Source organism: Myotis myotis, unplaced genomic scaffold (genome assembly GCF_014108235.1).
Source record: "Myotis myotis isolate mMyoMyo1 unplaced genomic scaffold, mMyoMyo1.p scaffold_m19_p_16, whole genome shotgun sequence".
Classification (NCBI taxonomy): domain Eukaryota; kingdom Metazoa; phylum Chordata; class Mammalia; order Chiroptera; family Vespertilionidae; genus Myotis; species Myotis myotis.
Window position 1 is genome coordinate 17,743,402 of NW_023416320.1, and position 20,209 is coordinate 17,763,610.

General features: G+C 35.4%; 1 protein-coding gene across 12 annotated transcripts in view; it reads left to right on the forward strand.

Moving 5' to 3' along the window:
• PKHD1L1 (PKHD1 like 1) overlaps positions 1 to 20,209 on the forward strand; it is a 131,711-nt gene that overhangs the window by 22,422 nt on the left and 89,080 nt on the right. For 7 of the 12 annotated variants that reach the window (XM_036338079.1, XM_036338080.1, XM_036338087.1 and 4 more), the window contains 14 exons: positions 227 to 297; positions 1,819 to 1,929; positions 3,325 to 3,414; positions 5,545 to 5,813; positions 7,085 to 7,176; positions 10,024 to 10,183; positions 10,734 to 10,869; positions 11,588 to 11,731; positions 13,019 to 13,176; positions 14,085 to 14,198; positions 15,870 to 16,019; positions 17,003 to 17,127; positions 18,453 to 18,616; positions 19,803 to 19,975. In XM_036338079.1, the coding sequence (XP_036193972.1) occupies positions 227 to 297; positions 1,819 to 1,929; positions 3,325 to 3,414; positions 5,545 to 5,813; positions 7,085 to 7,176; positions 10,024 to 10,183; positions 10,734 to 10,869; positions 11,588 to 11,731; positions 13,019 to 13,176; positions 14,085 to 14,198; positions 15,870 to 16,019; positions 17,003 to 17,127; positions 18,453 to 18,616; positions 19,803 to 19,975 (1,957 nt within the window). The other 5 variants (XM_036338082.1, XM_036338089.1, XM_036338088.1 and 2 more) reach the window with 5 other exon arrangements.

Here is a 20,209-nt window from a genome sequence, read left to right on the forward strand (position 1 = left end):
TATTTTAGGGATGCAGTTCAGTAAGCCCTGACAAAAGGATATTTGTGTAGCATTCCTATACTTCTACTGTTGTGTAAACAAAAACGAAATCAAGATACAGAACCTAACCTTCCCTAAAATTTCTATCCAGTTCCTTTGCAAATTATAACACAATTTATATTACTAATAATTTTTTCCTAGAAGTTTGTATTTAAAGTAAGAGTTTTTGAACTTTTTTTTAAAACAGGAGTTTCCCAGAAAAAATGGCATATTTTGTTTCCTCTCTGAATAAAATTTCAATGTTTCAAACATATGCAGGTATGTGATCTTTCAGTGTGTGTGTGTGTGTGTGTGTGTGTAGAGAGAGCGAAAGAAAAAAATACATATATATATATTTCATTTCATTAAATCAAAGGCAATACTGACTTAAGGCATGCTATTTTATTTCATGTGCTTCTATGAAGTAAAACCACCTGACACAGAGAGTCGAGTCTAATAGGAAGCCCTGGCATTAAACTAGGGCCCTGAAGACTACATTCCTAGTGTAAGGTGGCCTGGTAAATAAACCCAATTGCACCGAAAGAGACAGAAGGGGAACTTGCATGTCTCCTCTTTGGCTGCTGTTTGAAGGAGGAAAAAAAATTCTGCTGTCAGTTTAAATCACAAGCCAGATATATGCTCTCAGTGTGTCTAAAAGAATCCTCAAGCCTATTACAATTTATTTTAATTTACACAGGTCTCAGGTTGGTAGTACTTCTAGGAGAATGTCAGAAGCAAACACAAGTCTTCTTGAAAGAATTTACTCCCAGCTCAGGAGTGATGGCATTGGCATGTTCAGGTTTCACAGATGTTCAATGTGAAAGAAATGTGCCTTGGAGTCAATCAGATATGATATACTTTATATTTTTCTGGAAATTTATTTAATGTGAAGTTCGTATGTGAAACTGAAAAGTTCGGAGTTGGGCTGGGGTCACACAGAACCGACTCAAGGCTCAGTGTAATCAAAATGATATCTATTCAAGGCACCTGGGGCAGGCGGACTAAATCTGAGAAAGAAATCAGTAGCAAATGGGGAGGGATACGTAAGACTTTGATAGAACTAATAAGAATACATTTTAAAAATATATTTTTATTGATTTCAGAGAGGAAGGAAGAGGGGAAAAGATATAGAAACATCAGTGATGAGAGAGAAACATTGATGGGCTGCATCCTGCAAGCCCCTTACTGGCGACTGAGCCCACAACCCAGGCATGTGCCCTGACTAGGAATCAAACCGTGACCTCCTGTTTCATAGGTCGACACTCAACCACCGAGACACACCAGCAGGGCAAGAATACATTTTAATAAGAATCTACCATATGTCATGCACTGGGCTCTTTTAACAATATAGCTAAAACTTTTCTATATAAACCACAAGAATTCCAATCAGAGTTAATGTATTACTACATAAAAAATTATAAAATTCATTCTTCAAGAGCATACGGAAGATGAGGCTCTTCTCCTGTCTGCCTGTGTTTTCTTTTGGAATCAAACATCCATGCTCAGCCCAGGTTTTCCTTACTTCCTGGGTCCTCCCAGTCCCCGTGTCTCCTTCGCATCGGTCTCCACAAAAGCCTGGTCCCCGGGAGATGCAGGTCTCTATGAAGGCCATGTTTATTGTCCTCTTCAGGGCTGCATCAGAGACAAAATAACGAAACACCCAATTCATTTATTCGGTGTTGCAAAAGCTACACTAAACTAGGTGCTACGGCTACAGGTAATTTAGAAAAATTTTTAAAAGCAAGCATTTGGGTTTATGTGCAATGTTCATGTGCTTCTTCTCCTCCTCCTCCTCCCCAGAGATCACTATGATTTCACCTTCACAAGGAAGCATTCAAGGTGGCACCACACTCACAATAAGTGGACGGTTCTTTGATCAAACAGATTTCCCAGTCAGAGTTCTAGTTGGAGGTATTTTTCATCACTTTTATTATATTACTTTTTAAGAACCAATTCTGCCTTTTTCTTTAATAATTTGTAAGAAGAAGAAGAGTCCTTTCTCAATTAATATCTTAAATTTAAAGCTGCCATCCATAAATCCCTTGCCATACTTATAGAAACACCTACCCTCTGTTTAATAAATCCTTAAAGGTCATTCTTGAACTGTTGTTACTTCTCAATGCGTTGGCTAGATATGAGTAAATTTAAAGTAGTATTTGTGGATACTCTCCTCATGACCCTTCTCAGATAACTGCGCTTTGTCTGGACATCAGCAATTACTGATGATATTGGCCTTGGAAAGAACATTAATTGATATAAGTGGTCACAAATGAACGTAGGGGTTGGTTCTTTGGTTATGCCTCACTTGTATGTGTCTAGTCTTGATCTGTTCAGAGGTAGGGAGCTATGCAGCTCAAAAGGGAGCTCAGGATGAATATAATAATGGGGATCTTCCCGCTCAGCTGTAGTGACCTAAGCTACCTCGATGAGCAGGAGAAAGGATGTCTGCCTATGCTACTGGCCCATACTTTCTCGGATGCAGGCCTCTGCTCATATATTTTCTACTTTGAAGGGATTTCCTCATAAGCCAGCCAAAATGTGATTTCAAGAAGAAAATTAATATAAAGTAACCTCCTCTAACATATCGTTCCTAGCACTATGAATTATTTCTGGTTACTTGTATAAATATTAAAATCTAGGCCATAGATTTTACAGCTGTATATATGTTATTCTGATTTTTTAAATATAAATATGTTTTGAATATTAAAACCAGAGACATTATTTTAAATTTTTATAATGTGTTTTATGATCCAGTGTTATACAGTTGATATGCAAATATAACATGTAGTTTTTATGATATTTCTTTGCTGTTAATGTGATACCAGATTTGAGATTTTGAATCCTCAATAATTTCTCAAGAGTAATGATTTGAAAATACCATTTACAAATTACTATCCCTTTTGTTTTCATTTGAAGAACTTGGACCAAAGCACTTTTTACTTTAACCTAAGAGGACTGAGGTCACCTGTTTTTATAAATTTGGAACATCATGGGTTTATTCAGCAAATTTTCTTCAAGGATCAAAATATAAAGCTTCACTTTGGACACAGAATTATATTGTGATATAATTTTTATCAAATTTTTAATTTTGTTTTTCAGAGATTATGCAATTTTTTTACTTAGACTTGCAATATTTTGTCAAGACAATGTTGCCTTGTGAAAGTATGACAACTAATGGGTGATAAACTTTAATGAAGGCCTCCACGCTTTGCCTCTTGCTTGTGCTAGTTTGTTTTAATTGGAAAAGTGCTTCAAGACAGGCTGATGTATTTGCATTCTGAAGCTCTGTACCTTGCTTCTCTGTAGGTCAAGCCTGTGATGTTTTGAATGTCACAGAAAATATTATATGTTGCAAGACATCCCCTAAGCCTGATATTCTTAGACCTGTACATCCAGGTAAGTTACCAGAAGAAATGGCCATTTCTGTATTTACTTAGGAAGACTATTATCGATGTATGTCATTAGTGTCTTAGTCCATTTGGTCTGCTATTACAGAATGCCGTAAGACTAGGTAGCTTATAAACAACAAACATATATTTCCTATAGTTCTGGGGGCCGAAAAGTCCAAGATCATGGTACTGACAGATTAGGCATCTGGTGACAACTGCTTGCTCATAGATGGCTCCTTCTCGGGGCTAAGGAGCTCAGTGGGGTCTCTTTTAGAAGGGCACTAATCCCATTTTTGAGGGCTCCACCCTCATGACCTGCTCAAGGATTTCATCTCCTTTTTGGACAAAACCAGATCCTCCTAATACCATTACATTGGGCATTAAGTTGCAGTATATGAGTTTTAGAGGAACATAGCCAGCCTACAGCAATTAGTAAAAAAAATTATTTGCGCTTTTTAGAATTTGTAGTTAGAATTATAATACATTTCTTCCTAGTTTTTCTCTTTACACTTTATGGATTAGGAAATATTTGTATTAAAATAGCTACATCAAGGCTGCACCAGTGGAAGTAAACCTGCCCTAAATCCCTCGGACAGCCTACTAAAAACAGCCATCTCTTTTGATAGAGTACCCTGCTGCCTTTACCTCAGTTTAAATGACGATTACTAAATGTTGGTACAGACTACATGGTAACTTAAATTATGCCTTTCCCTGGGTAAAAAATAAATGGCAGAATTTAATCCTTCCTTGCCCAGAATGATTTAGGTATGATAATGGAATGAGAGAAATGGAACTCAAAATTCTTTATAGACTTTCACCTGTGACCCAGTGAGCATGCAGCTGATGGCCTTGATGTCTGCTGTCATCCCACTGAGATTCTGGGCATGTGTTTGAGTGGGCTGTGTACAGTGAAATCAGTTCATAATTACATCAGTGGTTGGTATTTGAAGCCAAATAAATTCTGTTTACCAACCTCTTAAATTTCCTTGCTTTGAATGATATTAGAAAAATGACCAATTTAAGAAAAGAATTTTGATATTTATAATTGATAATGCCAAAGAAAATGACATATATCAGAGAATGAAGTCCTAAGCTTTTCTCTAAATAAACTCAGTAAAAGAGGAGTAGCCATTATTTTCCACATCCAGACACTCCACACAAGCTCGAGACTGTTGGAGGAAGTCAGGAGCCCTATTGTTGTTGTGTAGGAAGAAAGAAATAGAAAGAGTTCAAAGACTTATTTTTTTGGTGAGAAAAAACTTAATCATAAGGTTTATGGCAAATGTAGATACACCCTAAGGAGAATTTTCTCTCTGGTTCTGTCCAAAAAAGGGAGATGAAATCCTTGAGCACAAGTGATGTTAAGAAAAGAAAAATAAAAAATTCTGACAAAACTTAAAGCCAACAGTATTTGTTCTTTGATTAGTTGTAATGCAGTAATTAATGTTTTGATACAGAGAATAATCAAAGCAGAGGCTTTGTCGTCAAATGGTCTGAACCTTCAAGTTTTTAGACTTAACTATAAAAGCAACATCAGTCATATCTTAGGTAATTATTATATTATCTTTTAAAATATATTTTTGTTGATTTCAGAGAGAAAGGGAGAGAGAGAGAGAGATAGAAACATAAATGATGAGAGAGAATCATTGATTGGCTGCCTCCTACACACACCACAATGGGGATTAAGTCCACAACCCAGGCATGTGCCGACCAGGAATTGAACCATGACATCCTGGTTCACAGGTGGATGCTCAATCACTGAACCACATCAGCCAGGCTATAGTGTTAACTCATGTAAAACATTTGTAAGTACCAAATGTTTTATATATTACATATGTAAAAATATATTACATATCTCTTATAATCTAATCCCCATAGCATCCATACAAATAGTAGAATTACTCCCATTTTACATATGTGGAGCCTGAGATGCAGAGAAGTGAAGTTATAATAAATTGCAGATGGTCTTAATAGCACTATATCCTCTAGATAAAGGAACATGTGGTAACTGTTTTAATTACACACATGTTGTAAAAATATGAGTTGAAATAGAACATCTATAACCACACCCAAATAGAAGGCCATTCAGACACCATATCAAAATTCTGATGAAAGTCTTCTTTCATTTTGTGTTCAGGTGGGAGAGGCCTTAAGCTTGAGGTATGGAATAATAGTCAGCCAGTGCATCTTGAAGAGATACTTGAATACAATGAAAAGACGCCAGGCTACATGGGTGCCAGTTGGGTAGACTCAGCTTCCTATATTTGGCCCATGGAGCAAGACACATTTGTAGCACGCTTCAGTGGATTTTTGGTGGCTCCAGATTCTGATGTTTATAGATTCTACATCAAAGGTGATGACCGTTATGCAATTTATTTCAGCCAGACTGGGCTTCCAGAAGATAAGGTAGGAAAGACAAAGGTAATCTTTGATATTATTAAAACAATATGATAATCTTTATATGTAATCTATATAATTTATTGTAAACCAATAAATTATATTAAAGAATTCATGGCATATTTTTTCATGTGGCTGGATTCTTGGCTATTTTTAACATGTGTATTATGAACTACCTATAAAGTTATTATAGAGAATCCATCATCTAAAATAAAATGCTCTCCCATACCTAAATTTTCTCTTTCATGGGAAAAACACATATGAGTCCTTTACAATTGAAATTCGTTTTTATTATGAAGGAATTCATAACAGAGAAAATTTTGGAAAGAATAAAAAATATTTTGCCATACTTTTAGTCAGTTGTGAAATTTAAACTTGTCATTTCCTTATATCTCTGTTTTGTTCTTTACATAAATAGGATAGTGCATCCAATTTCATAGTCCTCTTTTGTCACGCATTAGTATGTCAACACGTTATTAAATAATTTATATAACACCATTTTAATGACTGAATAGTATGTTATTGCATGGTTTTACTAAGCTTAGGTTACTCTCTCCATACTGGTAAGTGCCTTACTTTTGATTTTTATGACCACAAATAATATCTTATCAAACATGTGTCATTAAATTATTCTGTATTTTAGATTGCTCCCTACGGTAATTTCATAAATGTGAAACTATTAGATCAAATCAAAAAAACATTTTATGACTCAATATATATGCAAAGATCACCTCTCCAACTGCTCACATGATATATATGCTACCTGTGATATATGAATTCCAATTTTATCATAGCTTTCCAGTATGCTTCCTCCAAAAATGGTATAGTTATTCCCAATGGGAACCCACAGCCTTCTCATTTTAGGATGCAGGCCCACTTAGTATTCTTTAAGATATATTTTAATGATCTCATTTGGATTAAGTCCCTTGAAGTTCTCTTCAGAGCAAAAGAACATTTTATTAGACAATCAAAACCGTTCTCCTGCTGCGTGTCATTCTATTTTCTCTTGCAGTTTTAATTGTGGAAAAGCTGTGGTCTATGCAGTATGTTTGGTATGGCGGGGCTGATGTTAGGGCAAAAGAAATGAAATGAGCTTTGGTAATTCTTTAAATTCCATTTAATCATGGGTAACAGATCTTAGAAAAAAATATAAAGTAGCTCCACATTTTTCTAGTCATAAAAGTGCAAAGACTGACAGAAGTAATATATAGTAAGTGCTGAAAAGGTTTACTAATATTCTCTCTCTCCATCTCTTCCTCCCCCTCTCCCTTTGGAATAAGATAAGGATTGCATATCATTCTTCCAATGCCAACAGCTATTTTTCCAGTCCAACACAAAGATCCGATGACATTCATCTTCAGAAAGGAAAAGAGTAAGGTTTTTTCTTTAAATTACTGTGTGGTATTTAAAAATTATAAGTTTATGTCTAAATATATTTTCAATTTATTCTTATTGGTGAAAGTGATATTAGTTTACTGGCTTAATTTGTAATTGGTTAGCCTCTGTAGTTTTAATAAATTTCGTTTTATATTCGAAGTATATTGGCATTCCGATAATCAGGGAAATTTGACAACTAAATGATCCCTGTTGCTGAAATTATAACTTTGTGAGATATACTTAATTCCATTTTTATTTTTTCACTAAGACCATTCCGTCTATCCAGCCATCGAATTTCTCTGCTTCTACAGAAACCTGAGCTCTTGAATATTGCTAGGAAAAAATTACAAAACCACATGATTGGTGCCATAGTTAACACATATTTGTTATTCACTCATTTATTCAAGATCCTGGGCCAGGTATTGGAAATTTAATACAAAGGATATCAGAATACACTGCCTGTTCTTAAGAAGTATATCACTTAGTGTTCAAAGGTCAAGTGCAGAGAGAAGATGAAGGTACTATTCAAAGAGCAGATAATGTCATTCAAAAAAATCATTCAAGATTCCTAGAAAACAGCGAGGTAAAAGGCATGATATATTTAAAATAGCTAAGTTACATGAAGAACATCAAGAGATTCATTGAGATCATTTTCCATTTATCACTTGCATCTGTTAGCATTTGCTGCATAAGAAACCACTCCCCAAACTTGAGTAGCTTGAAGCAACCCGGTTTTGTGATTGGCTGGGCAGTTCTTTTGGTGCTGGCTGCTTTAGTTGGTGATTGCTGGCATAGGATGGCTTTGCTTACGTATCTGGAGCCTCACTTAACGCACTTGGAGTTAGTTACCCCAGATGTCCCACTCCACATGGCCTCTGATCTTCCAGGAGATTATAGCCCAGACTTGTCGAAATGATTGAATGGCTCCCCAGCAGGAAAGAGGGCAATTCCTAATGCACATTTACTTTTCAAGACTCTCTGTCATATTTCCTAGTATCCCATCGGCCAAAGCAATTGGCCAAACATAGATTCAAGGATGAAAAAATAGATTTCACTTCTTGCTGGGTGGAGTTTTATTTATTGATTTATTATTCTACCGTATCACCCTTCTAGACATTGATGAGATTTGGCTCATAGGCAGCACCATGAAGATCTGGTGGAGCTGGACAGAGGGTAGGGATCACTGGTACCTGGGAGCAATCACACAGTGTTCTCCCTGAGGTCTTGGCCACAGTGATAAGCGGAAAGCAATTCATTCTTTTTCACCTTCTCCTTCTACCTTCACTTCTTTACATTCTTAAACATTTCCTTTTTAAACCAAGACCACTGGACCATTTCAGGGAAAATGGAGTACCTAATTAATCCCTGCTGCTCCTCAGTGTCAATTCACCTGCAGGCTTTGCCTTGGCCTTGGAAAATGAGTTCAATTTACCTGCTTGGCAGGAACACAGGGCTCGCTTGAAAGCGACTCCAAATGCATCTGCTGCCTGGCCTCTGTGCTCCTGCAACACTAGCTTGGAATTTACACACTGCGCTCAGCATGGTGGCTGTGAATTCTGAGACTGAGGCCACGCTAGCTGCTTTATTGCACAGAGGTCCCTGAGGGCTTCCCAAAGGTAACTCATATCTCCAGTTCATTCTACTCAGATGATGTAGCCTCATCATGAAGTGCATGTCTCTTTGGTCACCCTGTTCTACTTTGAATCGTACCTCAGTTACTATTTTAAATAATCTTTCAATTTTTAAAACTCTTTTAGTCTCTGTTATCATATGAACAGAGAATAAGGATAATATATGTTTTATAGGATTTTGTGAAGATTCAATATAATAATGTCTGTAAAGTATTCATATTAGTGCCTAATAAATATCTTTAAGCTGCCAGGTGAGGATATAGAATTGAATGGTTCATCGTTGAGTCCTGCCCATTTGTGTTGTCCGCCTCAATTTGGTAGAGCTGGCAAACAGGTCCTCAGGGAAGCCAAGTGCCTGATGCAATCCTCCGATATCAGTTCTATAAGGGGGGTGACCCGGAGCCCCATCATTCTAGACAGATGAGAGCTGATAAATGCCCCTCACTCAGTCTCCCATGAACTAAAGATACTTATTCTCCATATATAAGAGTATCTGTATAATGACTGAGGCAAGTCAGAGGGACACCCAGCAGTCCCCTCCAAAGATGGGAGTGATAAGAGCATTGATAGAGATTCAGGGAGGGAAGCAGCAGCTTTGCACTCACCTGTCACAGCTGGCCAATGAATGCCTTATCCTGGATAGGCAGTTGAATGTTGGGCACGGGGCCTCGCAATCAAGAATTCCAAATATAGGTTGTGAATCCCATCTGACTTGTTGGGGGGCTGAGGGGACATAGTCAATCTAATTAGTAAAGGTTTCCTGAGGCTGTGGAAACCTTTATCACAGTGAGGTTATCACTGTGTCTGCCTGCCATTTGCTTCTACACACTAAAATGCTTAACTTCTGCATGTCCTCCGTACTTTATGCCAGGATCTTTGTGTTATAAGATACAGTGTAATTTTGTTTTAAGATAGTTGAGGATAGGAAATAGTATGTTTTTTGGTAATTATTTATTAACAAAACTGAATGAATTAGTATGACTGGGAACAACTCTTTACTAATGCAGATATCTTACACAATTCATTTCATTTTAGCAAACTACTATGAAGCTTTTAGTAGTTTAATATTTAAAATCAGGGATATTGCAATATAAACCAATGAACAGGCAAATGTTTTATATAGTGTTGAAATTTTATTCATTAATAAAAAGAACTCATGACAAGTGCTCTGAAGAGAAAACGTTATATTTATTAGTTACTCTATTTTCCAGATATTACATTGAAATCTTGCTACAGGAGTATAGACTGAGTGCTTTTGTTGATGTTGGACTGTACCAGTATGGAAGTGTCTACACTGAACAACAAACAGGAGATGCAGTGAACGAAGAACAAGTTATTCAATCCCAGTCAGCAATTGTCCAGGAAGTTCAGGTTTGCGATGATTATCGCTCCACTGTCTAGAAAGAAAATGTTCACAGACAGGAGCTCTATTTGGTTATTCCTTTTACTAAATAAGGTACTGTTTGGGGGAAAGCAGTTTTGGAAAATTATTGAATTGTGGCCTGGAGTATCTGTGTTATAAACTAAAGAGGCTGTTACTTCATGAAATGTAAACTGTAAGCCCTGGCCAGTGTGACTAAATGGTTAGAGTGTTGGCCCAAGCACCAAAGGGCCATGGGTTTGATTCCCGGTCAAGGACAAGTACCTGGTTGAGGATCCTGCTGAAGACAGCCAATCTCTCTCTCTCTCTCTCTCTCTCTCTCTCTTCTTCTCTCCTCCCTTCTTCCCTTCCATTCTCTCTCTGAAAAGCAATAGAAAAAATATCCTTGGGTGAGGATTAACAAAAAATAAATAAATAAAGTAAAATTTAAAATGTAATCATTTGCAATAAAATAGAGCAATAAAAAGGCTTTGCATAGCTTAATTAGTATATCTTAAAAATGTTTTGTATAGTAAATATATTTTTTAAATTGGGAAGTAGGTTATAACATTGGAAAACTGGGAAACAACTAATGCCATCAAGGAAGTTCAGAGGATCACGGTAACCAGCCCATGTATAGAAGTCAGTTCCTGCTCTCTTTACCAATACAGATTAACTTACAACATGGAAAAAACAGGTAAGTGATAAATAGTAAGGGAGATTTTCTTTCTTTTCGTGTGTACATGTAATTATAGAGAGGTATTTGCTGTAGTCAAATTCAGTTTTAATAGCATGCTAGACAAAAAGGCAGAAAAATATAGAGAAAAGCCTTCAAACTGGGATAGAAAATAGCATCAATAAAAATATAAAAATACTTAAAATATGGTACATACTATCATTGTCTCCTATAAGGATCATGGTAAATACACATCTAAGTGCACACAAGGATTTTATATATCTGTGACTCACAGGTGTAAGTTAACAGAAATTAAATTCATCACTGCAGGGAAGCAACACATTGCTTTCAATTTCTCAAATTAAGTGATAGACCCATGAGACCCTAATTATCTGTTAATAAAAACATCGTATTTCTATATTTTGTAATAAATCCTTGGAAAATAAATTTTGCTCTTTCTGTTAATTGTTTCAGTCAGTAAATATAATAAGCCAAATACAATGCTTATTGCTATGGGAATATTAAAACAATAAAATATGAGCCCCATCCTCAAGAGACCATAATCCAATTAATTAGTCAATATTGTTGAGCTTGAATCAATTTCAGAGCACATTAAGTGACGACATATGGTGCAGACTATGAGTGATTTTTAAAAAAACAACTATATGACATCATTGTTGGTAGTGCAGAAAGATTTCAACTCTTCTCCTTTTTCATATTTTTCCTAAATGCATCCAAGCCTTGCTACCTGCTGATGCTTCTGACTTCATACTGCAATCAGCCCTAAATGACCTCTGGTCTTTGAAACCGGATACAGTTCAAGTAACAAGAACACAAAATCCCCAAAGTTATGTTTACACGGTAACCTTTATATCAACCAGAGGTAAGCATGTATTTCATTTTGCAGGTCTCTAAAGTTTTTTTCTAGGAAACAAATTTATATCCTGTGCAACTCCACTGAAAAAGGTAAAAGCGACACAAAATGACAGAGGGAAAAAATTGGATTCACAGCCTTGATCAATTTTTGAAACAATAGAAATTAAATGGTTAATTGTTTCCTACTGTAATTGAAATTCCTATTGTATTTCAAGGAAGGTACAACTCTAATGCATGAGAAATACACTATCTATTCTACAAACACATTATCAGTACAATAGCCTTTTATAAATTAGCAAAACATCAGTGAAGATACTAATTCTGGAAATGAAATGTAAATTTAAATTTGCTTAGAAGATACAGGTCTGGCCAGATCTTGCAGGATGAAAGAATTCTGTGGTCAAATCCAGGTGGGAAACGCTGTTTACCACGGCTTCTCCTTGAAGATTGACAGAATTTATAAAAATATTAAAATCCCTGGGGAATCTTGCAGTGAGAAACAAACAAAACACTAGTTCACCTATGTTTAATGCAATATTTTCCAAAATTATTTGCTCTCTCTATGCTTTTTCTTTCAAGTAATAGCTGTTAACTTATTAATCTTTCATATTTTCGAGTCTTACAACCAATTCTAGCAACAAATTTGGGTTTGGGACATCTAGCTCAGGAAATAGGCCCCTGAATATGTGTGAGTTTACTTTTCTTCAGGCAATCATTATTTCCCGATTCATGTAAGTAAAATGTTACTTCAACATTTGTCTCATTTTATGAAATTGTTAATTTGGTTGTTGGATGGAGGTTGAAGAATTTCATTTAACCGGAATTGAAGTTCTAAAAATTCCTGCAAAGTTAGATTGTCAGAACACTATACACACACACACATATGGTTATCCTTGTTCTCCCAAGAACTTACTTATAGATCAGACTGAAGGACCTGCATCTTCCTTGTTCATTTTTATTTTGTGATACTGGAACTCCAAATAAAACCAATCTTTAAAAGTTTGAGTTATACTATTGATATTTTTTTAAAAATATATATTTTCATTGATTTCAGAGAGGAAGGGAGAAGGATCGAGAGATAGAAACATCAATGATGGGAGAGAATCATTGATCGGCTGCCTCCTGCAGGTCCCCTACTAACGATTGAGCCTGCCACCTAGGCATGTTCGCCTGGGAATTGAACCATGATCTCCTGGTTCATGGGTCAATACTCAACCACTGAGCAACACCAGCTGGGCTGTATTGATATTTTTTAAATTAACTTCTGAAAATTCTGTTTGGTACTTTATTGCAGGAGACTTTGATCTGATCGGTTATGAAGTATTTGAAGGATATAATGTCACAGTGGATATTACAGAACAAACCAAAGGGAAACCCAGTTTGGACACATTCACACTGAATTGGGATGGAGTCACTTCTAAGCCTCTTACCCCATGGTCAGCAGAAACTGAAGTATGCTCTGTGTTAATATTTTAATCATAAAACCATGTAGGCACCACCTTTCTATTAAAAAACAACCACGCTTTAAGTACTAGAAATACACTCTCCTACTTGGCATGATGGATTGGAGGCCACCAATAGTGAGCAGAGAAGGGAGGAAATATCACAAAGATAGGGAACAAAAGGGCATTTCTTAGATCTGTGCCAACAGAATCCGACGTTCTCCATATGGGCAACTTTTCGTGAAGAGAGGATGTTTATTGTGAGTTACTGAATTTTGACAATTACCTGTACAATGAGTTTAAGTTAATATTTGTTTGAAGATTAAAGATTGCCTGTCATCCCAAGCCCTTAGTTTTGAACATCGTTTATATCTGTGCATTGCCAAAGAAACAATGTGGAAATTACAAGAGACCTCATGAATGTGAACTGATTCCTGTATATTCAGATTTATTATTTTTTACATAGTCTTAATTACAGGCTTTCAGTATCTATATCTCTTCTTTTGAAAAACAGTGCAATAGATTATACAGTATTTTCCCCCCTAGTCAATTTTGAGTTAATTTGGGAAAACTATTCATTTGGAGTCTGTTAAATTGGGTGCTAATTTATTTAGGTTTGCCTCATTGTTGTCTTTTTAAAAACTATTGGACAAATATGCCTACCTCAGTAATAACCAAGTAAGCTAATATTAGCCAATTAGATGTGGCTATTGCCATTCTAAATTAGAACTCTTGAAAAAGACATAGGACACTAAAATGATCACATATTAATTATTAAGTTGATGATCTCATAATTATTACTAAAATATGCGAATTATATGAATATGTTGTAACTAATTAGTAGAATTAGCAGTAGAATTACTAATGTTCTAACTCTTCATGAAAAAGAAGTTACTAAAGTTCCTGTTGTTAATTTAGTTTCAGGCAGCAGTGGAAGAGATGGTTAGTGCTAAGTGTCCACCGCAAATGGCAGATTTTGAAGAAGGATTTGTTGTGAAATACTTCAGAGATTACGAAACTGATTTTAACATGGTACGGAATGTTGAATGAATTGTGAAAGTGACCAAATAAGAATTCATGTAAATGTCTGGAATTTTGTCATTTCTTTTTTGAACTAGCATTAATTCCCTATCACCCAAAGTCAAATTACAAACGTAATGTTATGGTAAGGTCTGTCCTAACATCTCTTTGCATTATAAAACAATTCATTTGTGAAAGCAGTATTTCCACTGCCCATGAATTTTCTTGAACAATAGGATGTAGGCAAATATAAGATCGAGTTTTTGATTGTTTCCTTCACTTGGATGCAGAGTATATCCCTTTTCCTCATTGGCTTCAGAGGATATAGTTTGTAGCAGGGCATCATTGCATAGCACATCACTTCCCTTGCATAGCACATCACTCTCTGCTCTATTAGTACAATGCCTAGTGATTGCTTATGTCGTGGTGGGATGTAAAGATTTTTCTTTGAGACACAGTAAAAAAATCTTAAATACACTACTTGGCCAATTCTTATTTTCAAGACATGAGGAAGCCAGATAGTCACCACTTTCAAATATTATCATAAGAAATATGCTAATTATTCAGTTCAGAACAATACCCTCGAAATAAGTGAGTCATTAAAATATATAGCAGGCAATGCCTATATGAAGAGATTTATTACTGGAAAAAATAAAAGAGAAAATCCACTCAATGGACTACGTTTTCAACTGAATTTAACAAGTCTGCATCTATTTGGGTTCTCCTATCCTGGATGCAGTACTTGCAGCCATGGGAATTACACAAATAATTAGCATTACACTTCCTTCCTTCATCTTTCATTCATCACAACACACATTCTTTGCTCTACCCTACCTTGACAATTTGAATTTCACAGCACTGCTTTGTAACACCCCTGCTTCTCTGCATGTATTTTACCCTTTTCTGAAGTTCCTTGGCCCCTTTTCCTTTTAAATACCTCCTTTTTATCTTTAAAGACACCTCATGTGCCACTTTCTCTGTCATTTTTCTTGATGCTTTTATGTGAGTTAGAGGGCTCCCTTCAGCCTTGGTTTTATAATCCTTGGTTCCTTCTTACAAACTGTTATGCAGTGGTTCTCAATCTTCCTAATGCCGTGACCCTTTAATACAGTTCCTCATGTTGTGATGACCCCCAATTTCATTGTTACAAATTGAACATAATTAAAGCATAGTGATTAATCACAAAAACAATATGTAATTATATATATGTTTTCCGATGGTCTTAGGCGACCCCTGTGAAAGGGTTGTTCGACCCCAAAAGGGGTCGCGACCCACAGGTTGAGAACCGCTGTGTTATAAGCTTCTGTGTTTAGGGATAGTGTTCCCCACTGGAACCCCGAAGATTAAACAAAAAACAAATTCATAAACAAACAAAGACCTGGCCCACAGTGAACACCAAATAAACATTTGTGGAAGGAAGGATTAAATATCATTAAGGGGTTCATAATATGAGGGAGAGATAGGATTTGGGGAAATATAGTTACAAGGGATTATGTGATTATGGGTCCAAATGAGCGACATAGGGTGAGAGCTTTAGAATTTCAAAGAGAGAACATTTCAAGTTACAGTAATTTGGGAAGCAATGGGATCTGAGTCAGAACTTGAAGGACTTGGGTGGAGATGCTGGGGAACAAAGCAGGACAATCAATCATGTTTTCATTTGAAATATTATTGTTTCTGCAGGATCACATTAATAGAGGGCAGAAGACAGCTGAAACTGATGCTTACTGTGGTCGTTATTCCCTGAAAAACCCAGCTGTTCTTTTCGACTCAGCAGATGTTAAACCAAACAGACTACCATATGGAGACATTTCATTATTTCCTTATAATCAGGTAAGCTCAACAAAATGAGATGCTAATTAAATTTGTAAAATCCCTTGGTAATAAAATTTCATGAAATTTTAAGACGAGGAAAAGTGCTTGTCATGTGAAATCATGTCACATTGGACAGGCTCTGTGGTTCACTCTCTGGGCGCTTGTGATTTCCTCTTCTTGTGATTCTCAAAACAAGAAATTAAAGTAATATGCAGTACCACGCACACGTATTCTTCTTTATCTCATATTTCTAAAAAATTATTTGCACTCATTTAAGTACTAAAACAAATAGATATATGTTATTTTCAATGTTCCTTCAGTAGAATTAAGAAGAAACAAAAATGGATAGGCATCATAGAGTGATCTCGGGAATCTAATCGGGGAAAAGTAAAAGAAGATTCTGAGAAGAAATGGCAATTTTAGGATCGGTATTAAAGTCTAGCAATTACAGATTTACCCTTTCTCTTGTTTCAAAATTCTCAAATTGTAGCACATGTTCTGAAGTTGGTAGTTCTAAATCTATTAGGCATTTTTAAGGTTTTGTAGATCATTAAAACTGGTATTTAATCACTGTTTTGCAGTGACAACTTCATCTCTAAATGCTCAGTTGCATTCACACTTCAGTCTATCCAAATGTTTCTCTCCCTTCTGTCTTTTAAATTCACTGAAGAGTTCAGTTAGAGCGGGACCTAATTCTTATGTAGCTCGGTGACTATAAGGCATGAATTAGTTCCTTTTCTTTTTTTTAAGGAAACCATATCTAAAGATATATATAAAGAATTATTCATTAATTGTAAGGTCATTTTAACTTCATTTCCTCTTCTGAAAATCTTCCCCAATTCTTCTGCACCTAATTGGCTGAAATTAATTTTTCCTTCTGATAAATTTTTATAGAAAATGCTCAATATATATTTATTGGATTGGATTGACTTAATTTGAATTGCTACAAAACAAATTAATGATAAGATTTTTACTTATATTTTTTCTTATTTTCTATGTAGTTATGTTTAGCATACAAAGGATTCCTGGCAAATTATATTGGTCTAAAATTTCAATACCAAGACAAAAGCAAGATTACTAGAAGCACTGATGTACAATTTACATATAGTTTTGCTTATGGAAACAAGTAAGTTACATTATGAATTTGAAAACTTAAATGATACTACAGTGTATAAACTATGAAGATAAGCCCATTTCTCATTTGTTTGCTTATTATTTTTGAGAAATCATGTACCCCATGAGTCTAACTGCAATTTTCTTGTCTTCTATAAGCTCTTTCTAACAGAAATGTTGTGCCAAAATTAAATCTGTTGATTATGAAAATAAAAATTTGTCTAGTGGCACCATCACCAATGACCCTTTAAATAATGAAACAATGGTAAACTGTTAATTATACCAAATTTTCTAAGTAGTTTTTAAAACTTTGGAATCATAGAATTTTTAGAATTCTACTTAGAGGACCTAAGTACTTTTATTAATTTAAAGGACTTCATGTAGTTCTGCTTACAATTTTCTAAATCTGATGCAGTTCTAAGCTTTGATGCACCACAGGTGGATCCCACGATGAATTTGCAAACCATGAAGGAAATGAGAATAGAGAATGCCCAAACAAATAGACAGTTAATAACTACAGTAGCAGCTGATATAAAGATATTAAACTATACTTAGTTATTTGGATGGCAGCATTTATCTCTTTCTTGTAAACTCTCATAGCAGAATTGCTTAATTGCAATTTATGAGATTTTAATGCAGTTAGTATTTAATAGAAAATCTGAATCTAAATTACACACTTGGAAGGTACTGACTATAAATAACTCAGCACTTTTTTTTTTTTGTCACTTAGAACAGTAGACAATGCAACTGCAGTGAGTTCTTTGAAAGTAGTATCAAGATCTAGTTTTGCTTCTTAATATTGGACTGAGTTTACTTTTCTGTCTCTGGCATTTTCTACTAAAATAGTTTACTTCATTTTTTTTTTTAATTTAGGGCACCACCCATTTATTTACTTTTAATTTTAAAAAATATATATTTTATTGTTGATAATATTACAGATGTCTCCCATTTCCCCCCATTTTACCCCTTCCTTCCAGCCTCCTTCATTCTAGTGTCATGTTCTGTGTGTTTACACCAAACCGCATGCTCCTTAGTTCCCTTATCTGTTGCTACAGAATATTTTACATTCCTGTGGCTACTGCCAAGGCTATAAGTAAAAGAAATATATTTGGATGCAACATTAAATCTTTTACTGCAATGTAAGTTTCTGTCTGCTGTCCCTTGTTAAGTGAGTTTCTGTTGCTTTTCCATGCTAATGAAGTATGCTTGATGTCTTCTTGTGAGAGAGATAAAACAACCACCTTTTACTCTTTAAGATTTTAATGCTTTTTATCATGTATTTGTTTACATTAAGCCTTACAACTGGTCAGTATACCTAATTAATGAACCATATTTCAGCTGGACATACACGTGCATAGACCTTCTGGACCTCATACAAACCAAATACACTGGGACTCATTTTTCTCTCCAGAGGATTAGTGTGCAGAAAGCATCAGAATCACAGTCCTTTTATGTGGATATAGTATACATTGGACAGACACCTACAATTTCAATCTGGGATGGTATGTTGTGTTACTTCATATCTACTTAAACTATCTAAATCTATCGTGTAGTAAACTCTTACCATGGAAATTATTATATTCGGAAGTTTAGATAAAAACATTAATCTCTAAATATTTATGAGTTATTTTATCAAAATAATATTATTTAAATTATTTTTTAAATAAATAGGGCCAGAAGATTACTCTAAGGATAATAATGTAAGCTGTCATTATAGTAAAAACTTTGTTTTATAGTCCTAGATTCTGTTTACAGATATATAAACTGTGACATTTTCATTTTTTGTTTGATTTTTGAGAAATAAACTACCCAGAAAGTGCTCTATTCCTAAAAGACTAATATTGGCATTATTGATGTTGATATTGACATCTGTTTAGTAGGATTGAGCTGAGTCTTTTCATGGACTTGATGCTATAATTAATGATGTGATAAGTGAAAACTTTATTTCTGAAAGTCTTAATATTGTTTTTCTAATCATGTTAGTAGATATATATGCTGTGATAATAAAATAATTAAAGTTAAGCTGTGATTTTTTAAAAAAATCAACCTAACTCCAAACAATTACCTTAAACCGTTTTTCGGAGTTTTGGAATGTTTCGGGGACTGTTTTCAAGTGCAGGAGCATGAGTCAATTGGTAAAAAATGAAATGTTACTGCTTTAGAGCCGCTCCTTTTGAAATTGCTGTAATTAAATCTACATTATAATTGGTGGAACACATGTATACCATAGCTGATTTGTACTAGGGATCGATGTTGAAGTTTGTTAGAGTTTATTTAGTACCTACCGTGTGGCAGGCACTGTGTTGGGCACTAAAGAAAGAACAGTGAACAAGACAATCCTGGTCCTGCCCTCATGGGGCACATGTCCCATTGAGCGGCACCTGGAACAGAGCCGAGCTAACTGGCCCACAGAAGGCTACATGGACCCCGGGGCGTGGTGGCTTTTTAGTAACAATTTAAAACTTTTTTGTTTGTTTGTTTTCTCTGGTAAGGCTCATAGGTCAGAAGACTTACTAGTAAAGCTTTATATTCCAGGCTATTTTGATAGCCAAGGCCACTATTTGCCTTTTTCTACAATTTGATTTTAAACAGCTTATTCCGTGACGTGTGGATATTATTGCGTGGTGGTTTTCTCTTCAGCAGCAGAAGCTATGCAATTTTACTTCCCATTTACTTTATGTTCTTTAGAAATGCCAAAGAGAAGACTCCCAGCATTAGCAAACAAAGGGATCTTTCTAAAGCGCTTTCAGGTGAATCAGACCAAAAGCAATGGGTCAAGTATGACGAGCCAGTATTCTGTCACCATGACTTCCTATAACTGCAGTTACAACATACCCATGATGGCTGTCAGTTTTGGGCAGGTAAGCCTAGAATTTTACAAGTTACTATTTCTTTTCTATTTCTGAAGCATTAGCTTTGATCTAGTAAACTTTCTCTTTAATCTTTACAAATAGCTGATATACAGATTGAATATCTTTTAATAGGGTGGAGGTTCATCTGTTTGCCTATGGCTCCAACACCATTTATTGAAAAGGCTATCCTTCCTCCATTAAATTACTTTTGCCCGTTGGTCAAAAATCAGTTGGGTATATTTG